At 39.0% G+C, this 25,796-nt stretch overlaps 1 protein-coding gene across 2 annotated transcripts in view; it reads right to left on the reverse strand.

The window, feature by feature from the left end:
* Window positions 1-25,796, reverse strand: part of DDAH1 (dimethylarginine dimethylaminohydrolase 1) — a 142,705-nt gene that overhangs the window by 36,942 nt on the left and 79,967 nt on the right. For both annotated transcript variants that reach the window (XM_037136541.2, XM_053655442.1), the window contains exon 2: window positions 4,537-4,636. In XM_037136541.2, the coding sequence (XP_036992436.1) occupies window positions 4,537-4,636 (100 nt within the window). The remainder of the gene's footprint in view (window positions 1-4,536; window positions 4,637-25,796) is intronic.

The following is a 25,796-nucleotide window of genomic DNA, read 5'->3' on the forward strand; positions in this document are numbered from 1 at the left end:
AATTGTTTTGGTTGTGTGTTTCTTATGTCATTTTCTTCTACCAATTCGCCCTCTTTTGCTTTTCCTCCCTCACATCATTCTTTTGCAGGAGAAACCAGGTTGCTGATCCTCCTGACTACCCTACACTCCAGATTTGGCCCATTGCTTCTGTGCGTGGGTACCATCTACCATTAAATTCTTCCTCTATGCTTGGTATTTCTGGTGAACAAAAAGTTTTATGGCGCTACTTAATTAGATTCTTGTACAATTTTCTTGGGGGGGGATCAGACCACTTCAGAGGCGGGGCTATGCTGCTGTTGCATCTCACCCTGAAGCACACGGCCGACTCACGTTTTCAGAGGCACTGGGTTGATCAGTGCATTCAGGGGGTGTCAGCCTGCTTGTTCCATCATGAATTCCCCGTGAAGCTTTCACAGAAAGGTTTTAACATCCCTTGCTAATCACTGAACAGAGCCATTAATTTATTAGGGATCTACATTTACTGGTTAGAATTGTAAAGAAAAACTTTCCTCAATCAAGTTTTTGGTCTACTTGAAATTAAATTTATGAAGGAAAGATTGGCTACATGCCTCAGTCTTTGTCCCAGCAATCTAAAATAATGACCAATATGTTTTTTAAAAAAACATTTTTATCCATTAATGAGTCAAAGAATAAATCACAATGGAAATTTAAAAAAACACTTAGAAGTAATGATAACAAAAATATTACTCTCAAAACATGAAAGATTTAGCTAAAGCAGCACCTGGAGGGAAAGTTGCATAGTTTTACATGTTTACCCTAAGATAAGAAAAGTTTCAAAATTAAAGAGACATAATTCCAACTTGAAATGTAAGAAAAGAAAAAAGGACAAAATAAAAACAAAATTGAAGGAAGGAAATAAAGGTAGAAAAACGATGGAGAAAAATATACATGAGAGAGGGTTCAACAAAACAAAAAGTTGGATCTTTGAAAAGATTAAAAAAAATTGACAGATTTCTGGAAAGAAAAAAGGGAAGGCACAAATAAACATTATGAAATTAAAAGGAGACATTTCTACAATTATTGTGAAGCTTAAGATGGATATGTAGGAGATATGAATAACTATGCCCAACATTTGAACACTCAGATAAAATACATAAAATCTTAGAAAACAGAGTTCACCAAAACTTACTCAGAAAAACCTTAATCATACAACCATTAAAGAAACAATATGAGTTTAAAAGGCCCTCCATAAAGAAAGCACCAGCCCACAGGGCCTTTTTATTGGTAAGTTATATCACAGTTCCAGGACTGCACAATTCAAGCAGTACTGACTGTACAGAACAGAATCATAGGAAGTATTCCCTAGTACATTTTATGAGGTTAACACAGCTCTTTTAATAAGAAAGAAAAATGATAGGTCTCAAAAACAAAAGTCATAAAATATTAGCAAACTAATGCTGCAGTAAAAAGAGAATATATCATGACCAAGTTTGTGTCCATCTCAGGGAGGGAAGCGTGGTCAAACACCAGAAAATCAACTAATGTAATTAACCACATCAATAGGTTAAAGAAGAAAATCATATATATAGTCACACTGAAGCAAAAAAAAGTTTTTCACCTGGAATTTTATTTCTAGCTGTATAGAGAAACTCTTATGCATGTCTCCAGGAGACAAACACAAGAATGTACACAGCAGCATTGAAGATAATAGACAAAAACCAGAAAAAAAATAAAGTGGACATCAGTAGTACAATGAACATATCCATCATGATCTATTCTTACCACAAAATACCACACAACAGTAAAAATGAACTACATGCCTCAAATTAGCTTGAAAGCAGAAAAATCACACATATAATTTAGAAATGTATGCACTGAGGCGAGACTCCAAGAGAGACAGCTAGTGCTTAACAGCCATCCAGGCCAGTGGTTACCTCAGGCTGGGAGGAGAGGGAGGCGGGGCCTGGGGCCCTGGGTCAGGCAATGCTGTCTGTCTGCAGCAGGGTGGTAGGCACCCAGGTGTTCATTTTGTTATTGCTCTTTAAACAGTACATAAACATTTTATAACTCTTTTTATATGCCCCTTGCTTCACAAAAATAAATACGTGAAAAGAGAGGTAAGCTGGTGTCTATTGAAGGGAAGTGGGACTGAGACGATTTCTGCCAGCAGCAGCACACCGGCGACAGATCTCCCAGCGGGACCGCAGCTGGAGAGCTGCCTTCCGCCTGCGTCTCCTGATCGATATTGTTAGGGAAGCTCTGAGTCACAGAAGGAAGAGGATGCAGAGCACAGGGACGTACTGCAGATTTTGTTTCTTGCCCAACTCTGTCTAATTCAAAATTTCAGTGGTGACGGTTGCATGATGTTGTGAAAGTAATTAGTGCCACTCGAAATGTACGTTTAAAATGGTTAAAATAAATAAATAAAATATTTAAAAAATGGTTAAAATGGCAAATTTTATGTGATATATATTTTACCACAGTTTTTAAAAAGGAAAAAAAAATGAGAAGTAGGAAATAGAAGGCAGGCCCAGGTGTTGGGTATGAATGAGGTGCTGAGCAGGTAGATTTCAACATCCTAACTCAACTGCAGATTTGAATAAAAGAACTTTCATGATACTAACTTAAGTATTTAATATTACACAAATGTATACAGATGGTGTCAAAGGCGAGCCTCAGTGCTTGGCACCTAATCAGAAATTGGGGCAAAAATGTTAGTCTTGAGAGGCTGTGGAAAGACCTTTGACCTGTGGAGAGGCTTCTGGCACAAGCTGTGCCGTACGACACTGATGAGCTTCTAGGGAGTCTGCTCAGCTGAGCTGTTAGGGTAACTAAATAGTTGTGAACACAGCTTATTTTAAACCTGCTTCAAATATTATCAGTACCTGCATACAAATTATTTATTACATGGCTATGTTTTGGTTAAAAAAAATGAGCTTTATTGTGAGGAGGTGTGATTTACACATCTATCTTTCTGCAAAAGCCTAACTTCTAAGAGAACCAGGCTGCTGTTCCATGCTGCCAAAAGGAATGGAAGTGCCACCCATGGGAGACACAAAGAATATGCTAAGAGGACTGACTACGCAGGTTCAAAGAACGCCCGAGTGTGCATGGACACTCCAGAACCGGCAGTGCAGGGCAGGCCAGAACTGGCAGTGCAGGGCAGGCCCCCTTGGCTCCTCACTCTGTGTCCTTATGGCTCACGGGATGCACACCACACCCCAGGGGCAGGGCACTGCCTGTGCAGTGCATAACTCCAGGGGTACTGCTCACAAACCTCCAATGAGAATGGTGCCCCCTGGAGCTCAGCAACACAGTGGTCCCACCCACGGGGATGTGATACCCAGCAAGGAACTATCCAAGGGTCAGAGGAGAAATTTCCTCCTCCGGGAATGTTAATTATATCAAAATGTAAGTATTACCAGATTTATTTAAAATAAATTTAAAAATATGCTTATTGAGTTTAGAGAAAGATGAAGAGGGGAGAGAAATCGATGTTAGAGACAAACGTCAATTGGTTTGTTTTCCTCCCACATGTACCTGGATGGGGGATCAAACCCACAACCTAGGTGTGTGCTGACTGGGAAATGAACCCCCACCTTTTGGTGTATGGGACAACATTCCAACCAATTGAGCCACCCTGGCTGGGCGGGGCTAAGAAACTTTTATATCGGAATGAAGATGGCTATATGTGGCCTATATACATGGTATTCAATATAAGACTCACATCAGCTAAAATATGAGACTTCCAAGAAGCTTCACGCTTTCAGTGGGCCACTTGGGGCTACATTCCCAGATCCCTGGGGATCAGCCTCTGTTGTTCAGGCTGCATTTGTGAAACACGTATGTATTCACTGACATATGGAGAAGAATACTGCTATAAATTTAAAATTATTATTGACTGTCATGCTTATTAATAGAACCAGGATGAATCTGGGCATCCAGAGATTGGCCCATGAGTTTACAAAACCATGTGATCATATAGAGTTGGAAAAGTTAAATGCTAAAATTACTCTTTAGTAGATATACTACACCTAGTGTAAAAACTGATTCCAGTTAGATCAGTAATAATATTAGGTATTTATACTTTGTTAAGCTCTACTATTATCCATGTGGCAGTAAGCCAAGTAAATGTGCATTGATAATTATTTAAATTCATCTTGCTAACTGGGAAGAAAATTATTTATAAATGACACATCTTGAATTAAGAATCTTTTAAACACAAATTAGATATATTGTCACACCATGTAAAACCATGCAACCCATAAACTCACATTGCAGAACACAGTAGATAAAACTTACAAAATGATATGTACATGCTGATAACATTCCTGTAAAAATATGCAAATACATACATACAAAAGTACTAAAAGGACATATACCCAAATATTAAAATGTTTATCTTTGAATGAAAGTTCATTTTTGTTTTTTTCCTTTTGTGCTTTTGTATATTTTCCAATTTTTTTGAAATAAGCATTTTTTACTTTGGTAATTAAAAAAACTATAATTAAACATATGAATATTAGCCAGGTATTAGATATATTTTTGGATAGGTAAAAGTAAATACAATTATACCTGTGAATAAGACGTCTCCACCATCTAAGGTTGCATTTTCATCTTTCATCTCTATTATATTGAGCTGAAGTTTTTCTAATGCTTCTTTCATCATGTCAACCTGTTGAAAATGATTCAGATTAATATCTTACCATTTTCTAAAAAGAAAACTAATTATCTAAACCTTCTGAATACTGAATCATGCTCCCAGATGCAAAACACACACACACCCCTTGTGATACATGAATATATGAAGTAAATGGTGAGGTATGTCCAGAAAGTATCCGCCATGTACTGTGAAAAATAGAGACATTTATTGAAGAAGATACAACATACAAGAAACATTGTATATAGGACAATGACGCCTCAGTCCCCTTCAAAGTAGGCACCTTGGGACCTCACACAGTTCTCCCAACTGCACCACAATGATCCTTCTACTGTGGTAGCAGAAGCCACAAAATGAATTTTGCCATCACATGTTTCATGCCAAGATCCTGCATCAAAAACTTGACACAGTAGTGTTTGGAACCCCAGATCAGCATCTAGTTCTCACACTGTCAGTTGCTGATCTTTGTTGATTGCAGTACGTACACGTGCAACATTCTCCAGTGTTCTGCTGGTTGCACGCCTTCCAGAGTGTGGATCACTTCGACAGATTCTCAACCATCTTGAAGTGTTTCTGCCACATTTTCATTTGTGCGGCACTCATTGCATCATCCCTGAAAGCCTTCTGAATCATCCGAATAGTTTCCCTGGAGGAATGTTCAAGCTTAACACAAAATTTGATACAGATTTGTTGCTCTATTTGCTCAGTCATTTTGAATGCCATGTCCACACACTACACATGCTCACTCAATGGTGCCCACCACCCCCACTGGCTAGTACAGTGAAGTCATCATGGTTCACATATGTGCACATTCCAGTCCACTCTCCTTGGCTGCCAGGTTACATCAGTGTCGTGCAAACCATTCTCGTTATGTTAACAATGGCAGGGCTTTTTCCAGACAGACCTCATAGTTTGAACTACTGCAGCCATAAGAGTAGAAATTGTCTGTTAGAAATGGTCCACTTTGTCCTCTTCTAGTTTAAACTCAAGTCAATATTATAGTCCCTTTGTTGGGAGGGTAGCTAGTTAGGACATTGTTGGAATAGCAACTAGTTAAGGCACATGAGTCAAGAAAGGTGGGAGGCAGAACAGCCAGTCCTCCTGCCCTTGCCAGAAAGTACAAGATTTAATTTTGAACTTTAAGTAAGTCTGTAAGAATTGTACACACACAGAGCAATATGTGGAAGGAATATCAATGTCAATAACCAGTACCTTGAAATCTTAGCGTATGAAACAGCCATTATTTTTGTATTCAAATATTTAAAAATATATTTGTCATCTAAAGCTTCTCTGTAATCTGAACTATTATTTAAACTTAACCCAAGTCTTGAGAGGTGATTAACAAATACAATAATTGCAATCAAACCAAAGAATACTTGAAGATGAATTTTAGGGCCTGTAATTCCAGGCTGTAGTCTCAAACACAGAGATATTCTGGGTTAAACTAGGGAATACTTTTAGTGAGGTCTAGTTTAATACAAGAAAACAACTGAAGACATAACAAATGCCCTTTGAAATTCACAATTTAATTCAAATCCTTCCAGCGGCTCAACAAACACCCCCATATGTAAAACGAATTTACATATTTCTGGAAGTCCGTATAATCTTTAGCATGGTAGAGACATCTGTGGAGAAGACACGAATAGGGCTATGAGAAAAACCAGAGGTCATGTGACACTGAGGAAAGTACGTAGTTCTACTGAAATACACTCCCAGTTCACCTAGTGTGCTGTCAATGAAGAGTTTTGGAGACATAAAATATAGCAGAGTAACCGCTAAGGTAATAAAAATATGGAAATACTTTGAGAACAACCCTGACACTCATGCAGTTAAAACAATGAAAAGGATACAAAATAAAATAAATATATCATGTCATCCTTGTCCTGGAACTCATGTAAAAATTCCACAAACCAGAGTGACTCAGAACAATAAAAATTATTTCCATAGATGAAATAGCCTTAATATTGTAATAAATACACCCAGTGACTTCTTTTAACAGCGGAATAGGTTTTACTATGAACCAGGAAGTGGAAATCATTGCTATAGCATAGCAAAGAAGGGAAGCAACATTTACCATGGCTCACTGGGCTGCGGTGAACCCAGGAAAACACCCGACTGTTTCCTTCTGACCTCTGCCTCTGTGTCTATGGAAAATTCATTCAGCTTCGACAGATCATGAGAACTGAGCTACTGATACCTTTTGTTTCTATTAAGGCTGCAATTGTTCCTGTTATAACGAACATTTCAAAGACTACTAAGAATTCAGCAGTAACACATTTTGGTGTGCGAAGTTTAATATAATATCTCAACTCAGGAACTTTATTCAACTCTTAAGAGTTTAAAGAGAGCAGAGGAGGCCAATGTACATACCAGTTTAACAAACATTGTATTTCTTTAAAAGTCCTATGTCTTTCAAATTAAAGTTTTAGAGGATAAAATGCTTGCGGTTTCTTAAAAGTTAAAACAGCTGCACTGACATAAAAAAAACTGGCTTTTGTGCAAGGGCAGTACTTTTTAAAAATATTCCTTCACATCTATATAAACAAAGTCATCAGGATGGGTCCGTCGCACAAACACTGAAGATACTGTATTACCTTCAGAGTTAAGGGTATGGACAAGTAAAAACAAAAAAATTAAAGGTCAAGTAAACAGTTTTGAGAACTGCAGGGCCACATGGCGTCAAATCAGCAATGCTACCCACGGGGAGGTTTCTGGAGAAGAAACGAGGGATCCTGGAGTGGCAGCTGCCCGCGGAGCACCGCATTCTCTTGGCACAGGGGCTCCGCAAAGCCGACCAACTCGGCTGTAAACAAGGCCCAGCACTGCCCTGACACAGGGCCTGTCGGAAGCCAGCTACCGGGGCAGTTAAAACGCTAAATATAACTATGGACGTGGGAATTTTTACAGGAGAAGATCCAAACCATGAGCCTTTAGAACTGCTCACTCTGCGGTTACATAGCCATGGCTAATGTTGACTTAATCAACTTCCAAGAGAGGAAAAGAAGAGACCAAGCGACACACCCACCTTTCGCGGAGACACCTTACAGAGTGGAATTTAGCATTACTCAGAGTGGGGAAACCTGTCAGAACAAACAGTATTACCTCCCAAGGCTGAGTTGAATGGGTCAGTTTAGCCCATGAAATTAGAAATAAAAAGGGTAAATTAGAGAAATGACCTTAATTAATTTAAAAAATTAGCCATGAAATTTTCATCCTCCATTGTAAACAAGACCTCTCTCCCTTCCCTTTTCACTTTGTTTCGTCTTTTCACTTTTCTACTTGTATTTCTTCTTGTCCCGTCTTTTCTCCTCTCACCCTTTGCTGCAGATTCCTTTCCTGGCCGCAGCGGCTTCAGACGACCTCTGCTATTTCTATTCACCCAACTCAATCAGCTTTCTTTCCAAGAGCTGGTACTAGTTCTGAGGTAATTACTTTTTTCTGTTCTTCTTCCTTCTCTCCTTTTCTTTCTGTAGTAATAACGTCAAAAAAAGCAGAGTTACTAGTTACACACTCACCAGCCCACCACTGAAAACGCTTGTATGGTGTGGTGTTCAGACGAAGGGCCTCTGCTACTTTCTAGCCAAGTGACCTCAGGTTGTCGAACTTTCAGAACTTCAGTTTTCTCGGTGTTAAAACGGGTGGTTAACCATAATGGTACCAACTTCCCAGGCTCCTCCTGACCATTAAATACATGGAAAAGCATTTACTACATAGTAATCACTCAGTAAACACTGGATATTTCTCTTATTTGGATGAATATCAGCTTGTGTGTGCCCAGTGATAAATACTCATTCTATGAAACCGACCCACAGGAGAAAATGGTTTCTTTTTGTCTTTACCTTTGGACAATTTTCTTGAGTTGTGCCATCCTGTGACAGAACCCATGTGCTCTCCTGTAAACCAAAATTAGTCTTTTCTGCAAAGCCGATGTAAAGTTAGAGCCCAAGCACGGAGAACACATTTAAATTTAAAGCATTCCAATTTGATTTCCTTCTCACTCCTGGAAGCTGTCAGGCTATTTCTTGTATTTCTCTGCTTTGAAATAGCCCCTGGAGGTACTACATTGGGCGGCAAATGGGCCTGTCTGGTAAGATGTCCTACAGGCCTCAACCAAGATGATACAGAATGATTACGGTCACTAACGGCATTGCCACTCAACAGGACTTGGTCTAAAGAATTTCCCCCTTTTCGTAAAGCCTGGTCTCCCTTTCTCACCTCTCCTGCTCTCCTCTCTTCTCGCCTCTTTATGGTCCTCAGTTTTGTTCCTTATTTGTACTGACCTGTTCACACCATCGTACTATCTTCCCACTTCACTCCTTTTGGGTCCTCATCGTAAATAGAAAGAACTGGGAGTTTGAATACAGTTTCTGTTACTTATTAGCTATGGGACTCAGGATGAGTTAACCTCTCAGGGCCTTGTTTCCTAATCCAAAAACGAGGTAATATTTTCTCTCTAACAGGGATCATATGGGTAGCAAATAAGCTAACAAATGAAAAGCATCTAGTTCAGTACCTGGTCCATGAGGATCAAAACCAGTAGCTGCTAAAAACAAACAATTAAACAAACCAGTAGTGGTTGAGATCATTATTATTTTGTCCTAAATTAAGTCAGTGCTTAGTTTGAATTACTTTCAAAAAGAAATAAAAGATAAAAACATAGCCATATGCTGTGTTAAATCAAACATCTTTTATTCCCAATTTTTCTGTTCTTGCAAAGTTTTCCCCCAAAACAACATAACAAAACAAATATAAAACCTTATATATTTTTAATTGGGAAGTATATACAAAATAGCTTGTAATAGCAGCATAATTAGTTTAATACTTTATTTAGGTGCCAATGTTGTCCCACTGTCCTTATCCAAAGTTGACTTTGTGGCACACTTTGAACAATGTCCACTTTGAACATTTCACAGGTTCCGTTTGAAGGCTGTGTATGTTCTCACGAGGCCTATGGAACAGTCCGTGCTGAGGTTCCATTAAGAACCTGCATCAACCTCTGTTTGCCAACCTGCCTTCCTTTAGCTGCTTTTGCTCACTGAGCTGCCAGATGCTGTGACCACACACGAGGCCCTCGGCACTGGCCTGCCTGCAGCTGCTGTGTCTCAGCTGCGGCAGGTCTGCCCTGCACGGGGCTGTGCTACCACCAGCACCACTCGGTTTCCAATGCCCTTTAAATGTTCTGAGCCCCTTTTAACCCATCCTGTTATAAGAGCTTTAAAATCACACTCATGTATTTATGTTCTTATCTAATTCTAAAGAGAGGCACAGCAGCAACATAGCTTTGTTGGTGATGAGGCGGTTCCATTTTCTCCACTTGTTGCTGATTTTGTTTTGCCTTTAGTATTAAGTGTGACAAGGCAGATAATGCTGAGGAAGCCACTCGAGAAGCTGAGGTGATTGATGACTCTTGGATGTCAATGGACAGCTGGCTTGGAACTTGCTGGTGCATTGCAGTTTCACTGTCCCAGTCACACTCAGAAGGCCACGTTTCACTTGTCATGCCACCCTCATGTTCTTTGTTAACCAGCACATCTCTGCTCCTGTGGCCACACAGACTGGCACATTTAGCTGATTTTATAGGAATACCTAATGCCCGTATCATGCCTTCATGTCTATTTTCTCACTTGATCGACATTTCAGAAGTTAACAATCTAGTGGGGCAGATACACATTATCAGTACACAGTGATGATAAAATGAAATAGTTGTGATGCTCACAATAACTCCACGGGGTAGCAATGGTAGGCACTAATATACCCATTTTACAGGGGTGAACTGCAGCTAAGGGAGGTAGACTGGCTTGCCGAGTGGTCTCTCGAGCCCACGCCCACATGCACTTCCACTGCACGGTGCAATGATGACTCCCGAGGCCCCATCACAGAGCACAGCCCCGTCAGGATCGCAGCTCCTGCCTTCTGTTTTCCAGCTCCGTACATTTAAGTCCCCCGGGTATTACAAGACCCCATGCCAAGGTAATTGTGGCTTCCATGATACATTTGTATCAGAGAAGAATGACATTTCTGTAAGTGAGGGTCTTAGGATACTAAGGTACCATGTGATTAAAATGCTAAGTAATACGAACAGAATGTACAAACCACACTGGGAATGGTCACCCAGGATGGTCTGCATATTAATTACCACACTTCATCTGGGGCGATGCTTTAGGTTCATCTTCAAGGAATGTTCAGTGGTTCATTCCTGAACTTCTCCTCATGTGCTGATTAAATTACCCAAACTAACCAACACTACCAACAAAATAAAAAAGAGGATCAAAAAGAGGTTTCACATACTAAATGACTCAGTCGTAAAAATTCCTAAGTGAAAACATACTGGAACCCTCTTCTAAACTCTAATTTTAGGACAAAGCTGTTAGGAGGAATTTCATTAGCAATATATTACAGCAAACACTAAGATACTTTTCTATGTGCCGCTCGACTAAGACCTCATATTTAACTTATCTGACCCTCAAGCTGATGAAACAAGCACAAACATTATTTCTCTTTTATGGATGAGGACACTGAGGAAGGGCAGTTAAGCCCAAGGTCTTCGAGCAGCGGAGCTGAGATCTGAACCTAGACAGCTGTGCTCTGAAGTTTGTGTTGTTCTTGTCTACACAATTTGTCACTATCAGAAATACAATTTAGATATCCACTATGCAGTCAAATGAAAATAAAGGTTGAAATGACTATGAGGATCCACGATACCTCTTAATTTATTTGAGCAAAATGTAGACTCAGACATTTTGGGAGAATGAAGTACAGGGACTACACATGGCAGCAATTTGAACTGAATTTTGTTTTCCCAAGAGTACACAAACTAAGGCTAATGAATTTTGGGGGCCAATACTTCATCTTTCCAACATCTAGATCAGCTTATGAGAAGGAGTTATTTGTGAAAAAAATCTTTAAACAATCAACAATGAAGAGGCTACTTTTACTCCATTTTATATTGCTGCCCTCTTTGTCAAATATTAATTGACCAAATTTCCATGGGTCCATTTCTGGGCTCTCTATTCTGTTCCATTGGTCTATGTGTCTGTTCTTATGCCAGTACCAGGCTGTTTTGATTACAGTGGCCTTGCAATACAGTTTGATATCAGGTATTGTGATCCCTCCTATATTGTTCTTCTTTCTCAAAATTGTTGCAGCTATTTGGGGTCATTTATGGTTCCATGTAAAATTTTGAAATGTTTGTTCTGTATCTGTGAAATATGTCATTGGTACTTGAATAGGGATTGCATTGAATCTATAAATTACTTTGGGTAGTATGGACATTTTGATGATGTTAATTCTTCTAACCCATGAATACGGTATAGGCTTCCATTTGTTTGTGTCTTCCTTAATTTCTTTCTTCAGTGTTGTGTAGTTTTCTGAGTACAGGTCTTTTACTTCCTTGGCTATGTTTATTCCTAGGTACTCTATTTTTCTTGTTGCTATATCAAATGGGACTTCTTCCCTGATTACTGCTTCTGATATTTCATTGTTGGTATACAAAAATGCCTTTGATTTCTGAATATTGACTTTGTATTCTACTGTTTTGCCAAATTCATTTATTAGGTTGAACTTTTTTTGGTGGAGTCAATAGGATTTTCTATATACACTATCATGTCATCTGCAAACAATGACAGTTTTGTTTCCTCTTTTCCAAGTTGGATGCCTTTTATTTCTCTTTCTTGTCTGATTGTTGTGACTAGGACCTCCAATACTATATTGAATAGAAGTGCCCATCAGTAAATGAATGAATAAAAAAACTATGGTACATTTACACAATGGGATACTACACAGCAGAAAGAAGGAGCTCCTGCCTTTTGCAATAGCATGGATGGAACTAGAGAGCATTATGCTAAGTGAAATAAGCCAGATGGTGAAAAGACAAATACCATGTGATCTCACCTTTAAGTGGAACCTAGTCAACAAAACAAGCAAGCAAAATATAACCAGAGACATTAAAATTAAGAACAAATGGACAGTAACCAGAGGGGAGATGGGAGAGGAAAAAGGGGGGAAAGGGGGAAGGGTTTTCAGAAACAACTATAAAGGTCACATGGACAAACCCGAGGGTTGGGGGTGGAATCAGGGGAGGGAGGTGGGGAAGGCTGGAGTGGGGGAGGAGTGGAAGGGGGGAAAAGCAGAAGACTGTACTCAAACAACAATAAAATTTTAAAAATGGAAAAAATAAACAGTCAACAATGTATCTAAGTTACAGTGGGATTACAAAAGCATGTGGACTTGTAGACACACTTCAAACCAAGCCAATTTATCTGGAGAGACAGGCAGTGGGGGGGGGGAGGTGGGATGCTGCCACACTGGGAAATATGGCAGGCAGAATTCTGAGATGGTGCCAAGACTGCCACACCTCAATGTACATGTTGAGTGCAAATCTCTCCCTTTGAGTGTAAGAAGAAACTGCAAATATGACATCACTCTTGTGATTAGGTTACATTTCATGGCACAGGGAAGATATTTTGCAGATGTAAATATGTTTTCTAGTCAGTTGACTTGAGTTAATTGAGAGGGAGATGATCCTAGGTGGGCCAGACCTAATCAGGCGAGCCTTTCAAAGAGGGTTTCACGGTCAGAGGTGGAGGAAGTCAAATAGATCTTCTACTCTATGGAAGGAAGTGAACAACCACATTGGGAATGTTTATGTAGGGGGCCTACAGGCCAGCCTCGAGGAACTGAGAGTAACTTCCAGTTGATAGCCAGCAAAAAACCCCAGTGGCCTTAGTCCTACCATCACAAAAAACTGAATTCTGCCAACAACTTTAATGAACTTGGGAAGGGGTCTAAATTCTACATCAGAACACAGCCCAGGTAGCAACCATTCACACCATAAAATCATAAATAGCTGTTTTCTTAAGTTGCTATGCTTACGGTTAAGTGGTGACACTGCAACAGAAAATCAATACAGAAAGCCCAAATTTATACAGACTATTTTTTAAAAATGTATTTGTAAAGGCCTGTTGTTAGAAGCAAAAAAGTTGAACTAAACATTCATTTTCAAGTTGTTCAAAACACAGCTCAATGATTCTTAAGATCTTCCTAAAAAATTACCAAAAAATACAATGTTTTAAATGACTTTGGGTTACCAGACCCCCCAACTTCCTTAATCTGTTATTTATTAAAATGTTGTACAGTTACACTTTCAAATGCTGAAAACAAGTTGCAATGTTGGTTTTTTTTGCTACAATTCTAGTACATACTCACAAAAATTAACATGAAAAAAGTGTTTATGTAAATAGAGACCCAAAGCAAAAATGTGCCTTGAACCATCCCAACCTTATTCTTATTCTCATTCATTCATTCAGTAAATACTGGGTGTCTAGGGACAGACATGATGCTAGACAGTGGTCAATGACCATACGAAAACAGACATGGCCCCAGCCACACAGTGTCCTTAGGGTGACAGACATGAAAGATTCACACAAGTCAGAATACAGTTATCCATTATAATAAGGGCTTTAAAGGAGAGCAATAGTGTGCTTTGGGAAATAAGGGGGGGGGTACATGCTTCAGGGGGGCAAAGAAGGCCACTCCAAGGAGGTAACATCTGAGCTAAGAAATCAAAATGTTAATAGTAGTTACCTATTCCTGCTGGTGGGTCATCTGGAATTCTTCCTTAGAAGAAGAGGAACTTTCTGGATGACAGATCATAAATGGTGCACCTTAGTCTATTAGAAAATGTAGTGAAAGGCTTCTTTGTTAAGAAAATGGTCAACAGAATGGGAAATTATTTGGTATATTAAAATCTTCAAAAATTATCAGAGTCAAGTAAATGTCATTAATCCTGTAATCATTCTTTGAACTCATGATATTTATAGAACAGTTAACATGTACAAAAGTTTTTATAGCTACTTACCTCATTTTCCTCTTACTGTACTTTTATAACAATAACTGTTGTTGGTACATGGGTATGATCTCCTGAAACATTTCCCACAGACTACTAAATATCCATTGCATTTTCCCCCTGGCTTCTTGGATTTCGAAACTTACTGGTTTATTTCTAGTGATAAGTTCTAAAAATGAACCAGGATATTTAGCATCTTGGTTTTCGTATTTGTCAGATGAGGGGGCAGAGCTTAAAAATGAGGTCATTTCCAATTCTAGATCTCTGAGAGTTGTAGTCCCAAAACAATTTTTGGCATTTGTAAATATGACTCTAACTGTAATTTTATCTCCCTCTCATGGAGTTTACTGAAAAGTCCCAGGTGATTATTCATGAGTAAAGTATTCTGGTGCTTACTGAAATTCAATCAGAAGCAATGAAGTTGGGTATATGGATGGGGGGAAGACACGACAAACCCCAAAGTGGATAAAACCCCCCGAGAAGGATGGAAATCCTCAGAGGTGAACAGAGAGGGACTCTGCTGCATTAAAGAAAAACTACATCTAGAAAACGAGGTGTGTGAGTGTCAACACTAACTGATGATACTTATGTTTTATTTTATTTTTTTCTTGAATAATCCAAGGTACTTCTAATTACCTGCCAACAGTGCATATAATTATACTATACAGAGCACCCATAATGCCTATCCATGAGAAGAGAGATGTCAGGCCTGTTTTGTTGCTAACCTCTGCATACTTCCTCACATCTGTATATAGTATAATAGGGTTCATAAATTTTGGGCTCACCCATGCCCAGTTCCCGGGATCAATCATGACCTGAGAAAGGAGCTAATAAGCTCCAGACTCATGCTCTGGGATTCAGCATGAAGTTGTTCTTCATGCTTTGTCCTGCTTTAATCATATTCCTGGGCACTACCTATGGTTATTTTCACTGGGGTCCTATTCTACTAATTTATCCCAGTCTCATCCGATGAGAAGGGTGCTTCTCTGTGCTCTCCCTAAAGATTTGAGTGTTATTCCTACAACCCAGCACTGTAGGTGAGCTTTCCAGGTGCCTACTATGTGCAAGTGGTCCTTGTCATCTCTCTATATCTCCTCAACACAGAATCAGTATTCCTAAAATCTGGGCACCCGCCTCCTCACAACTCACAACTCTGGCCATCTTTTATCATTTTAATGCCACAGATTGAACTTATCATCATTAATATTAGGTAAAGTGTATTAAGCTCTATCTAGGTGTGAAGCACTGTGCTCAGCGATTTTGCATGGATTACACCTTCAGGTACCTCCTAGGCTAAATCGGTCATGGCTGGGGACTGATGCAAATGACGTAATTTTGGCCACTGAGGGGGAGTCTGTTGAGAGGTTCCTGAAGACACTAAGGTTCGTTTGGACATTGTCCTGTCAAATATGGTACCTGGAACTGGGGCTGCTCTGAGACAGCCATCAAGGACAGCAGGGTGGAGAGACGGAAAGAACCTGGGACCTTGATGTCATTGTTGAGCTGCCGAAACAACCAACCCTGGAGCCTTGGAGTCCTTAAAACAAGGTGGGCAAAGGAGGTTGATAGTTGTGAGTATGGTAAACAGAGTTCATTCTTATATTATTATTGATTAGTTATAGTACTCTTTTCCACATGAATAACATTTTGCCCCACCCTGTATATGAAATTTTTATTTCCTTAACTACTTTTAACTGAATTTTCTGTTAGTTACAGTTAAAAGCAACTAATTTACTTATACAACAGAATTGACAAGCAGTATCTGAAGAGTCCTTAACTAAAGAGTAATAAGAGGCCATATTACTAAAACTCATTAAATTCTGATGTAGACACAACTTTTCATGGAGGGCTTTTCTGTCTTTAGAAACACACCATGACTTGCCATTCCACAAATTATACACAAATTACACAATGTCTAAGATGTGATTTTAACCGATAATACCTACTATGGTGGCTGATAAGAATGTTGATCAAATGACACGATACTAAGACAATCCTGCTCACAGAAAACAGCAGATTGTAACTAATAATTTGCAAGCCGAAAGTACCCCAGGAAGTAATATACACCACAGTTCTGTAGATGAAGCACAAGCGTTACAGCTCCATGTGTCAGAGCTGGAAGTTAACATTGCCACACCTCTCTCTGAACCAGTGCTCAGACCTGGAGGACACGTGACCGGGAAGGTTAGACAGAAATGAAGAGGGAAAACCTATGAGGCCAGAGTACAAAGGAGGATGAAAACAGCTCTGAAGAAAGCTGGAAAAGATCCCTTTCAGTGCCTGGAGTGGACACAACAACAAAGTGCTGGATGCTCAAAGGCTGCTCCAGATTGAGGTGGCAGCAAGACATTCCCTAGAAGGCTGGAACCAACATTCAGCATTTAAAATGAAAAATGGGCAGGTGCTCTGCTGGTCTCGTCACGCTAGACATATAATGCAGTAATTCAAGTGGTCCATCTCCTTGCTGATGTTAATGATACAACACATGTATTGAGCATCTAAGATCAACTGAAATTCTGTCTCTAGAGTACAGATAAAAATACGATTTTTCACCAAATACCAAATAAAAATGTGTCAAAAGGCTCACAAAATTTAGTATGTTAGAGAACTATGAAACTGACAAATTTTAAAACTAATTTTCCTGAAAGTCAAAAAGCATAACAATTTGCTGTGCATGTAGTCCAAAGTAAGCACCATATAGCTTGAAGTGCCCACAATTTCCATGAACTGGGAGAAGCTGCATGCTGCCATTTATAAAGGCAAACAGCCTTGAAGTATGAGAACTACTTCGTATGTTCAGCACACAATTAATACACTGTAGGCATTAAGCTGCCCTAGAAACCTTCCAACATACCCCTGTGCCCACTCCAGCTATGGGCCCTGGCTGGGTTAGATACACCTTCTGTGTGCTCCTGGGTCCCCCTGGGTATTCTACTAGTTACAATTCTGGCCCCAGTAGGCTCTCTTTACACGTGTTGAATGAAGAGCTGAACAACTCCGCAAGTGAGACATAATTTCTGGAAATGTTTTAATAAACTTATGCATAAGAAAAAAATGATCTACTTTGTTTAGTCAAAGCACAGTAAGCAGGTGGGGTGACCTCCTCTGGACAACTCTTGCAGTGTTTCAAGGGTGACCAGACTCATCTTTATTTCTAAATAACTGCAAGTAAGAACCCCCCCGGATCTATTCATCACAATAAGCACTAACTGCCACTCTTCTCTTTACCTTCTCCAATACTTTCATTCATTTACCTAGTCAGTCAATAAGTAACTATTCAGAACTTTTAAATATATTTAGCACTATTCTACACCATGGGATACATCAGGGAAGAGAGAAGATTCTGTGTGTATGTATTCTAGTGGGGATGTGGCAAGATAGACAAGAAATAATAAACAGAAAAATTATTAGATATATTAGACAGTGCTAGGTACCATGCAGAGATTTAACTCAGGGTATGTGATATGAAAGGAATCAGTGGCAAGTGTGGAGTGGGAAGTCAGGGGCAACCTTTCCGAAATGCGACATTTGTGTAGAGACCTAAATGACTGAAGGCTCCAAGAGCCAATCCAAAAGTCCTAAAGTGGGAATAAGTTTAACTTATTTAAGGAACAGAAAGACAGTTTATTCAAGGAACAGAGGTGTTAGTCTTCCTCCTAACCTCATTCATATGATGAAGTCCTAACCCCCTTTATCTCAAAATGTGAGTGAATTTGAAGATGGGGCCTGTAAAGAGGTAAGCAGGATAAAATAAGGTGCCTAGCCCTGGCCAGGGGGCTCAGCTGTTGAAGTGTCTTTCCATATACCAAATGGTTGCAGGTTTGATTCCCGGTCAGGGCACATACCTAGATAGTGGGTTTGATCCCCAGTTGGGCAGGTATGGGAGGCAATGAATCGATGTTTCTCTCACACACTCATGTTTCTCTCTCTCTTTCTCAAAAATCAATGAACGTATCCTCAGGTGAGGAATATTAATGAAAAAAATAAGGTGGCTAACATGGGCCCTAATCTAATATGACTGATGTCCTTGTAATGAGAGGAGATTAAGACACACACATACAGAGGGAAGACCACGTGAAGACAGGGAGAAGGCTGTCATGTACAAACCAAGGACAGTGTTTCAGGAGAAACCAACGCTGCCAACACCTTGATCTCAGACGCCTATACTCCTGAATCGTGGACAAAAAATTTCTATTGCTGAAGCCACCAGTCTGTGGTACTTTGTCATGGCAGGTCTAGTAAAGTAACACGGCAAAGTACCAGGTAAAGCTGGGGATTCAGGAAGAGGACAAATCATACAGAATGAGGTAACCAGCACAAAGGGTCGGAACTGTCAATGTTAGCAAAGCCTCTGGCAGGTTGAAGGAGGGGAGTGGCATAATCTAATTTACAAAGACATTCTGCCTAGCTGCATTGTGAAAACGGATTGGAAGGCAAGAATGGAGGCAGAGAACTGAGTTAAGTGGCAGTTGTAGTACTCCAAATGAAAGACAATGGTGGCTTGGACAAGAGTGGTGACAGCAGAGACAAGAATAGTGTCTCAATTTGAGATGTATTTTGAAGAGTTGACAGCACTTGGTGATGGATTCGATGTGAGGATGAAGGAGAGAAAGGAATCAAGAATGACTCAGAGTTTTGTCTTGAGCCACTGGGTGGATGGCGGACCAATCTCTGATATAGACAAGGCAAAGGGAGGAAGCATGTCTGGGGAGGAAATCCAGGAGTTCTGTTTTGGCCATGTTGAGTTTAAAATGCCTTCCAAACAAACAAACAAACAAATAAACAAATAAACCTTCTAGATATTCAAATAGAGAAGTCATATTTGAATCTATTAATCTAGACTTCTGGAGAGTACTTAGTACTGAAAGTAAGATTTGGGAGTCAATAACATAAGAACAGTATATAAAACTTAGGGACTCTCAAACTGTGGCCTGCAGGAAGTGATGTGAAATATCTGACCTTGACAATTCCTCTTCACAGTACTCCAAGAAAGACACTCCATGATACGTTTTTGGTCCATTGCTACTGCAAGGTATGGTGGTTGTTTACAGCAATGGGTGGAAAAATTTCCCTTTGACAGGGAAGAACTGCTTAATGCACATTCATTATAATTGCACAGATAAAGACCTGAGAACACATAAATGGATTGTCATAAACTTTCCTGATTTAACAGGTATGTGTACTACTCCTTGCCAACTGACTTACATTTTCTTTTTAAACTTAGTTTTGTGAAAACTATAAAACATAACAGTAGTAGAAGATTTCATTCTTTCAGAAACCATCAACTTTGAAATTGTGATCACTTGCATAGGATATAAGGTGAAACTCATTAAGCAATTAAATAAGAGTAAGTAAAGCTATAGGAAGAACAACAAACATGTTTCAGGTCAGTTGGTCCAAAAATACATTCACACTACAGCACTATAGGGCTGAATAAATGCTTGCTGTGCTAATTAAAACACATTTTTATTTCCTTATTCAAGTAGGTCTCCTAATGCCCTTGGCTCAGACGCCCTTCATCAGTCTATCCTCAATGACTGCTGTATGTACTAAACGTGAGTAAGGCTGCATTTCTTTTAAAAATATTATACTTACTAATTTTTTTACCAATTGAAATAATGCTTTTTTCATGTTTGAAGTTGTTGGTGCATGTTTCAAGATGCAAGTTGGTGCTTTTTTAACTATACCCCTTTGCCCAGTGCCTCAATACAATATTTAGGATGGTTTTTAGAATGCTGGGATTATTATTATTATTATTTTTTGGAATGCTGGTTTTAATTTTTTCCTTCCTAGTCGTGTGTGTGTGTGTGTGTGTGTGTGTGTGTGTGTTGTGGTTAAAGCCTTCATTAGAGATGGACGTGACAGGCTCCCGTCAGGGCCAGCAGAGCACACAGCCATTCATTCTGAGAAGTTGCCTTCTGATGCCAGGCCACAGTGTGGCATGCAGTTCAGTAAACACTCACTCTCTGTCATGTGTTCAAACATTTGCTTCTCTTTAAGCTTATTTTTAAAAGTTATGAAAACCGCCAGCTGAATATTTGTATGTTTATGGATATGAAGTAAAGTCTTATTTCCAACCATTGTTGTACAAAGTGGTTAGGGTCAATAAATTGCCCTTTTTTAAAGCAGTTTGTCCATATTCTAACATGATCATAACAAAAACAGTGAGTAATTTCTCATCTGTTATTGAATCTGAGCATGCTCGGCTGGACTGAGACTGAAACAGTTTGATCCTATTTTCCTAATAGAAAAGTTCCAGTCAACGTTTTACCAAGAAAAACTAATTATCACCTCACTAATGAGTTTTGCCTTTCCCAAATTACTTTAGCAAAAGATGGTAACCTTTTTGCCCTTATGTTTTTTCCTCCCTTAAAAAAGAAAAAATTATTTCTGCTTTCAATTATCACTAAGTATTAACTAATTTTTAAATAAAACATTCATTTGAGCAATAGCTACCAAGGATATAACACAGAAGAAACTTCATATCTGGTTTTGAGTAATTCTCAAAGTAAAATAAACTTAATGGCATCTAGATTCTCTTCTCATGAGGCAGAGCATGATGAAATTAGATTTCATAAATGTCACTGCCCCTGTTTATTGTCTTTTCCCTTGAACCAGGGCTGAGCTGGCTGGGATCCATTGTCTCTCTACCAGATTTATTTTGGATATGCATTCCATTTCACAACAGGAATGTACTTATTATAAAATATACAAAACTTACAGTCTGGAAAAGCACACAATCTGTTGGCAAAAAATGTACTTTGTTTAACAGTAAGTATAGTTTGAAAGTTTTCAAATGTACCTAAATTAAATTTAACACGACAAAAGTTGACACGCAAATCTGAAAATATATCCCCATTGAGCACACTAATGTTTATGCTGTCAAAACTAAAAGCATTTTAGTATTACGCAAATACACTCCCATAGTATTTTTTATTGACATTGTATATGTAGCTAGATTTACTTGTTGGTTTAGTTTTTCCAAGATAGCAACTCAGGAACTTTGAAAAGTAGATAAATTCTTTCAGGTCTACAGAGCACAATTTAACATACTGTCTCTTTAGTGATCATTGTCATTTGGTATTTGGTAAATGAATTGAAGAGTATCTTTATAAATACCAAGGAAAAACTAAGAGATGTCTTGAAGAATAAGAAGAATGTGGATAAATTTAGCTGTAAGAGTATGCAAAAATGCATAAATAAATAAATCACAATGATTTTAAAAATTATGCCTGTTAATAAAAACTAAAAGGAAATGTGTGAAAACAGAGCTGTGGTCAGTTGGAAGATAATGCTTCTTGTGTCACTGGAAGCAGCTGAGAAATACCTGAACCTATAAAACATCTACTACCTACAACAGTAATACTGCCCATTCTGGCTCCCAAGGCAGATCTGTGCACAAAGGACACAGCTTGTCAATGCATGCTTTCTATTACTCTAAACATCCAAATACTCAAGTGCCTCTGCATAAGGAAGCATAGACTGCTTACTGCTCTATTGAACAAGTCTTATTTGGTTGGGCTATCAGCCCTTGGTTCATCTATGTTTCACTCCATTTAGGCTCCCGTTATTGGAGTCCCCCTTGCTTCCCTGGATTATCCACTTGTACTGGACTTGAAACAGACCCAGCACAGCTTTTGCTCCTGCACGACCTATTTCTAGTCCATGCAAACACTTCCACAAACTCTGGAAGCACAGCTATGCCCAACACAGTAGCGCCCCTTTGGCTCCCTATCTAAATAGTCACTCAGTTTCTTGCCCTCGGGATCTTCTAGACTCCTGCTCATGGTGTTTTCCAACTGCAGCAAATATATATCAACTCTCTGAGGCAGTCTCTTTAAAGCCCACTCTCTCCTGACATCCCATCCCACACGCTCAAGGTAGAAAGATTCAAAATTAAAGATAAGTAAAAATGAAGCCATTAAAAATCTTTGTAATCCCAACATCATGCATAAATACCACCATTAACAAACCGTCACATAAACCTCCAGAATTTTCTATTATGTTTATGTGTTGGGAACCACCCTGCCTGGTTTCAGGAATTGTAACTGCCCCCCATGGCTAAGGATGAGTGAGCGACCTCCAGAATGTGAGCCACTAAGGAGACAAAGCTTGTCTCTGGTAGCGAGTGCTGCTTCTGCTTCCTCCCCACCCCCCAGTGCTTGGTCGGTTAGTCAGTGACAGGTAAGACCCCTGGGGGGGGCAACCTAATCCAGACACGATCACTTGGGAGGCCATCATGGAAGGACTTGGGGGGGGCTGCAAAAAAGAGGGAGTGATGGACCCTTGCCCCCCAGCTATTCTGACATAGTCCAAGTCCCCATTTCCATCTGGGACAAGTGCTTCCTGGCTCTAATACACGTAAGCCTGAAAACCTATGACGGGGAGGGAGGTGCAGCCCTCTGCCAGCTAGAGTGGGATCTGGGGTGATCAGGCATATGAAAGAATTCCTAAAGTCCTGTGAAGCCTGCTTTGCTAAAAGTACTTTCATTCACATGATAAGAGTCCGAGCAGGAAATGAGTATGTCTCCCAAAGTTTCTGCAACCCCCTTACCTGACAGACACTGACTTAGACTAAGCCCTCAGATTTCTTTGAAATGTTATCTACTGTTTGATCCTTGCCGAGTATATTCCTGTGTATTACAACCCAATAAAAGCCATTGAGGAAGGGGCTCTTGGCCTTTCTCCTCTGAGAGATTGGTCACCTCTCCTCCCCAAGCAGATCATGTCTTGGTAGTTTCACTTTCATTCATGGTGGATGGGGGGACTTTGTGGGCAAAGTTGCCCCACGTTTATGAAAATATTTTTCTCATACTATTACAAAGTTATACTATATGTTCATATATTCCACATTTAATAAAACACGGGACATTATTATAAGGTAATGAAAAAATAAATTCCCACAAGTTGAGATTGCTTTAAAGTGGACTTCCTGAAAAATGATCTTCTGAAATAGTCTTTTGTTGTTAGGTAATTCCAAACACAGTAAATAAAGCTCCTCGTATTGAATTTCAGAATACTTTAAGACTTAACCCTAAACAAAAATTCAGATTTTTACTGTGGTAAGAGAATATGGGAACAATTTTTTAAAATACTTAAGTATTTGAAGAAATACTTTAGGATCAACTGGGATACATGTTATAATTTGAGTCTACAAATCTATGTCAGAATTCATAGAGCCTTTCTTCTCTGAATATTCATGAATCAGATGCAAGAAACAAAAAAGAAATATTTAGTTATCAAAAATACTTTTTTCCCTGAGGCATCAGTAAAGACTTCTGTGACATGAAGTTTAAGTATTGAACCAAGTGCTGGGAAAGTGACCTTAGGACTGCAGAATGATTAACAAATGTGGGCAGAGAGGGGTCCTCTATTCTTGTGGATATGCAGAGCAGTCCCAGAATGCACCTGCTCAATCCAGGTCCTCATTATTTTGAAGACACCTGATATCCCATTACACCCGGTGAGGCTGACAACTCCTTGTCCACACTGACTGCATGCCGTGTACCCCATTTTATGAACGAAAAGGCTTTAAAATTCATGAAGCTTGTTGAAAGCTCAACTGTCACATTCAACTCACTCCAAAGTCTATGGGAAAAAAGAGTAGAGCAGACATTTCAGCTGAAGCTATTATTGTGCTTGAATAACCATATTCCATTAAATTGCTAATGACCTACTAGGAGATGTTGATCACATCAACCATACAGTTGCATTCCTTTCCTTTATACTAACTTGCTCAAATTCATTCTATACAGTGTACTCTTTCTGTGCCCTTTAGTCCAAAGTTGCCCAGAATTCAAAGCACTTATTCAGTAAGTTCGTAATTCAATTTAGTGTTCTATTAACAGAATTCTTTAGAGAAAATCATGGAAAAAGAAAATCAAACTTATTTTTGGGTCGATGACCAATTTTAAAGGAAACACATACTAAACCAGTTTCAAGGAAAAGGTCAGAATCCATGAGATATTAAGGGGAAAAAAAGAAAAAAAACATTAATTTCCACAATTTTCCGACATTCCTTAAAAATAAAAACACGCTTAAGTATGGAATGGCAAGGTCCCATTTCCCCTGTACTAATGGTGGTGAACAATACTGCCATTCATAGGAAGTTAGAAAGCGAGGGTTTTCCTCAACACCAGGGAAGTTTTGGCTTCCTTTCCCTTTATTTATTCTGGGGTTCAGAATTGAACATCATAAATCCTGAGTTAGTTTCTCAGAACAAATAATAATATACAATGAATTAAATGCTTCACAGCTTGCTTTTCACTAGCACAACTGTCTCTCCATTATAAATGGTATATTAAGCCACTGTTATATTAGACTATTAAATACTGAAAATGTATAAAACTAAATCTATACTACAGAATTGCGCACTTTTAAAATAAGTAATATGTTACATACATTGCCTACCTGCTAACTAATTAGTTTATTCCTCGTTCAAAGATTAATTGAAAAGTTATGATGGGAATTATACATTAAAATTAAGAGAAAATGTTTAATTTTAAAATTCATCACACAGAAAGCAATTATTTTCCTATATTTTTTCTATTTGGTATATCCATCGAAGGGCCTTTGAAGAAAGGATAGGTCTCCATGAGCTCAGGGTATCCCTGTTTATATCCACCCAGACCATTTTCCAAAGGGTACACTGGGGTGGCATTTCTTTCCATAGAGCTGCTGGTTTGGAATAACCTGCCAATGCACTCAAAGTGCTTTTATTTTCCCCACCAGTACAGTCAAGCTGAATAAAAGTAAAATTCATTTTCTTGATTATTTTATGATTATAAAAATATTTGTGTCTATCTTTTCAGAGTGACCGAGATTAGGTGTAGTGAAAGAATTTTCCTCTCCGAAACACCTTAGTGAGAACACATAAAAACCAACTCTAAATCACGCACAAAGCCAGAGTAGAGAAAAAGTAAATGTTAAAGCAACAATAATGTGATTCAACAAAAATAAAAATGAGTAATAGCCCAACATTAAAATGCTGAGAAATTACAGTAATTTCACAATCCATCAGAAACAGCAAAACACACCATTACTTTAACAAATATTTATTGATCACCTAATAGATGTCAAAGGTAGATGAAGATATATATATGTGGTAAATTTCTAGCTTGAAGAATTAAATGAAAAAGAGAACTTGCACAGGATATGTAACCCACAGAATCATGGAACATTAAGATCAGAAGAGGTCTCAGTGGTCATACAGATCAGGAGACCGAGTCCCATCGGGTTTAAGTAATTCTCCCCAGTCATGGGGGGCAGAAGCAGAACTAGAACTTACTTAAAGTATAAGAAAATTTCTGACTCAGTAGAAATGTTTTTCAG

Source organism: Artibeus jamaicensis, unplaced genomic scaffold, assembly GCF_021234435.1.
Source record: "Artibeus jamaicensis isolate MK-2021 breed Jamaican fruit bat unplaced genomic scaffold, CSHL_Jam_final scaffold_1019, whole genome shotgun sequence".
Classification (NCBI taxonomy): Eukaryota; Metazoa; Chordata; class Mammalia; order Chiroptera; family Phyllostomidae; genus Artibeus; species Artibeus jamaicensis.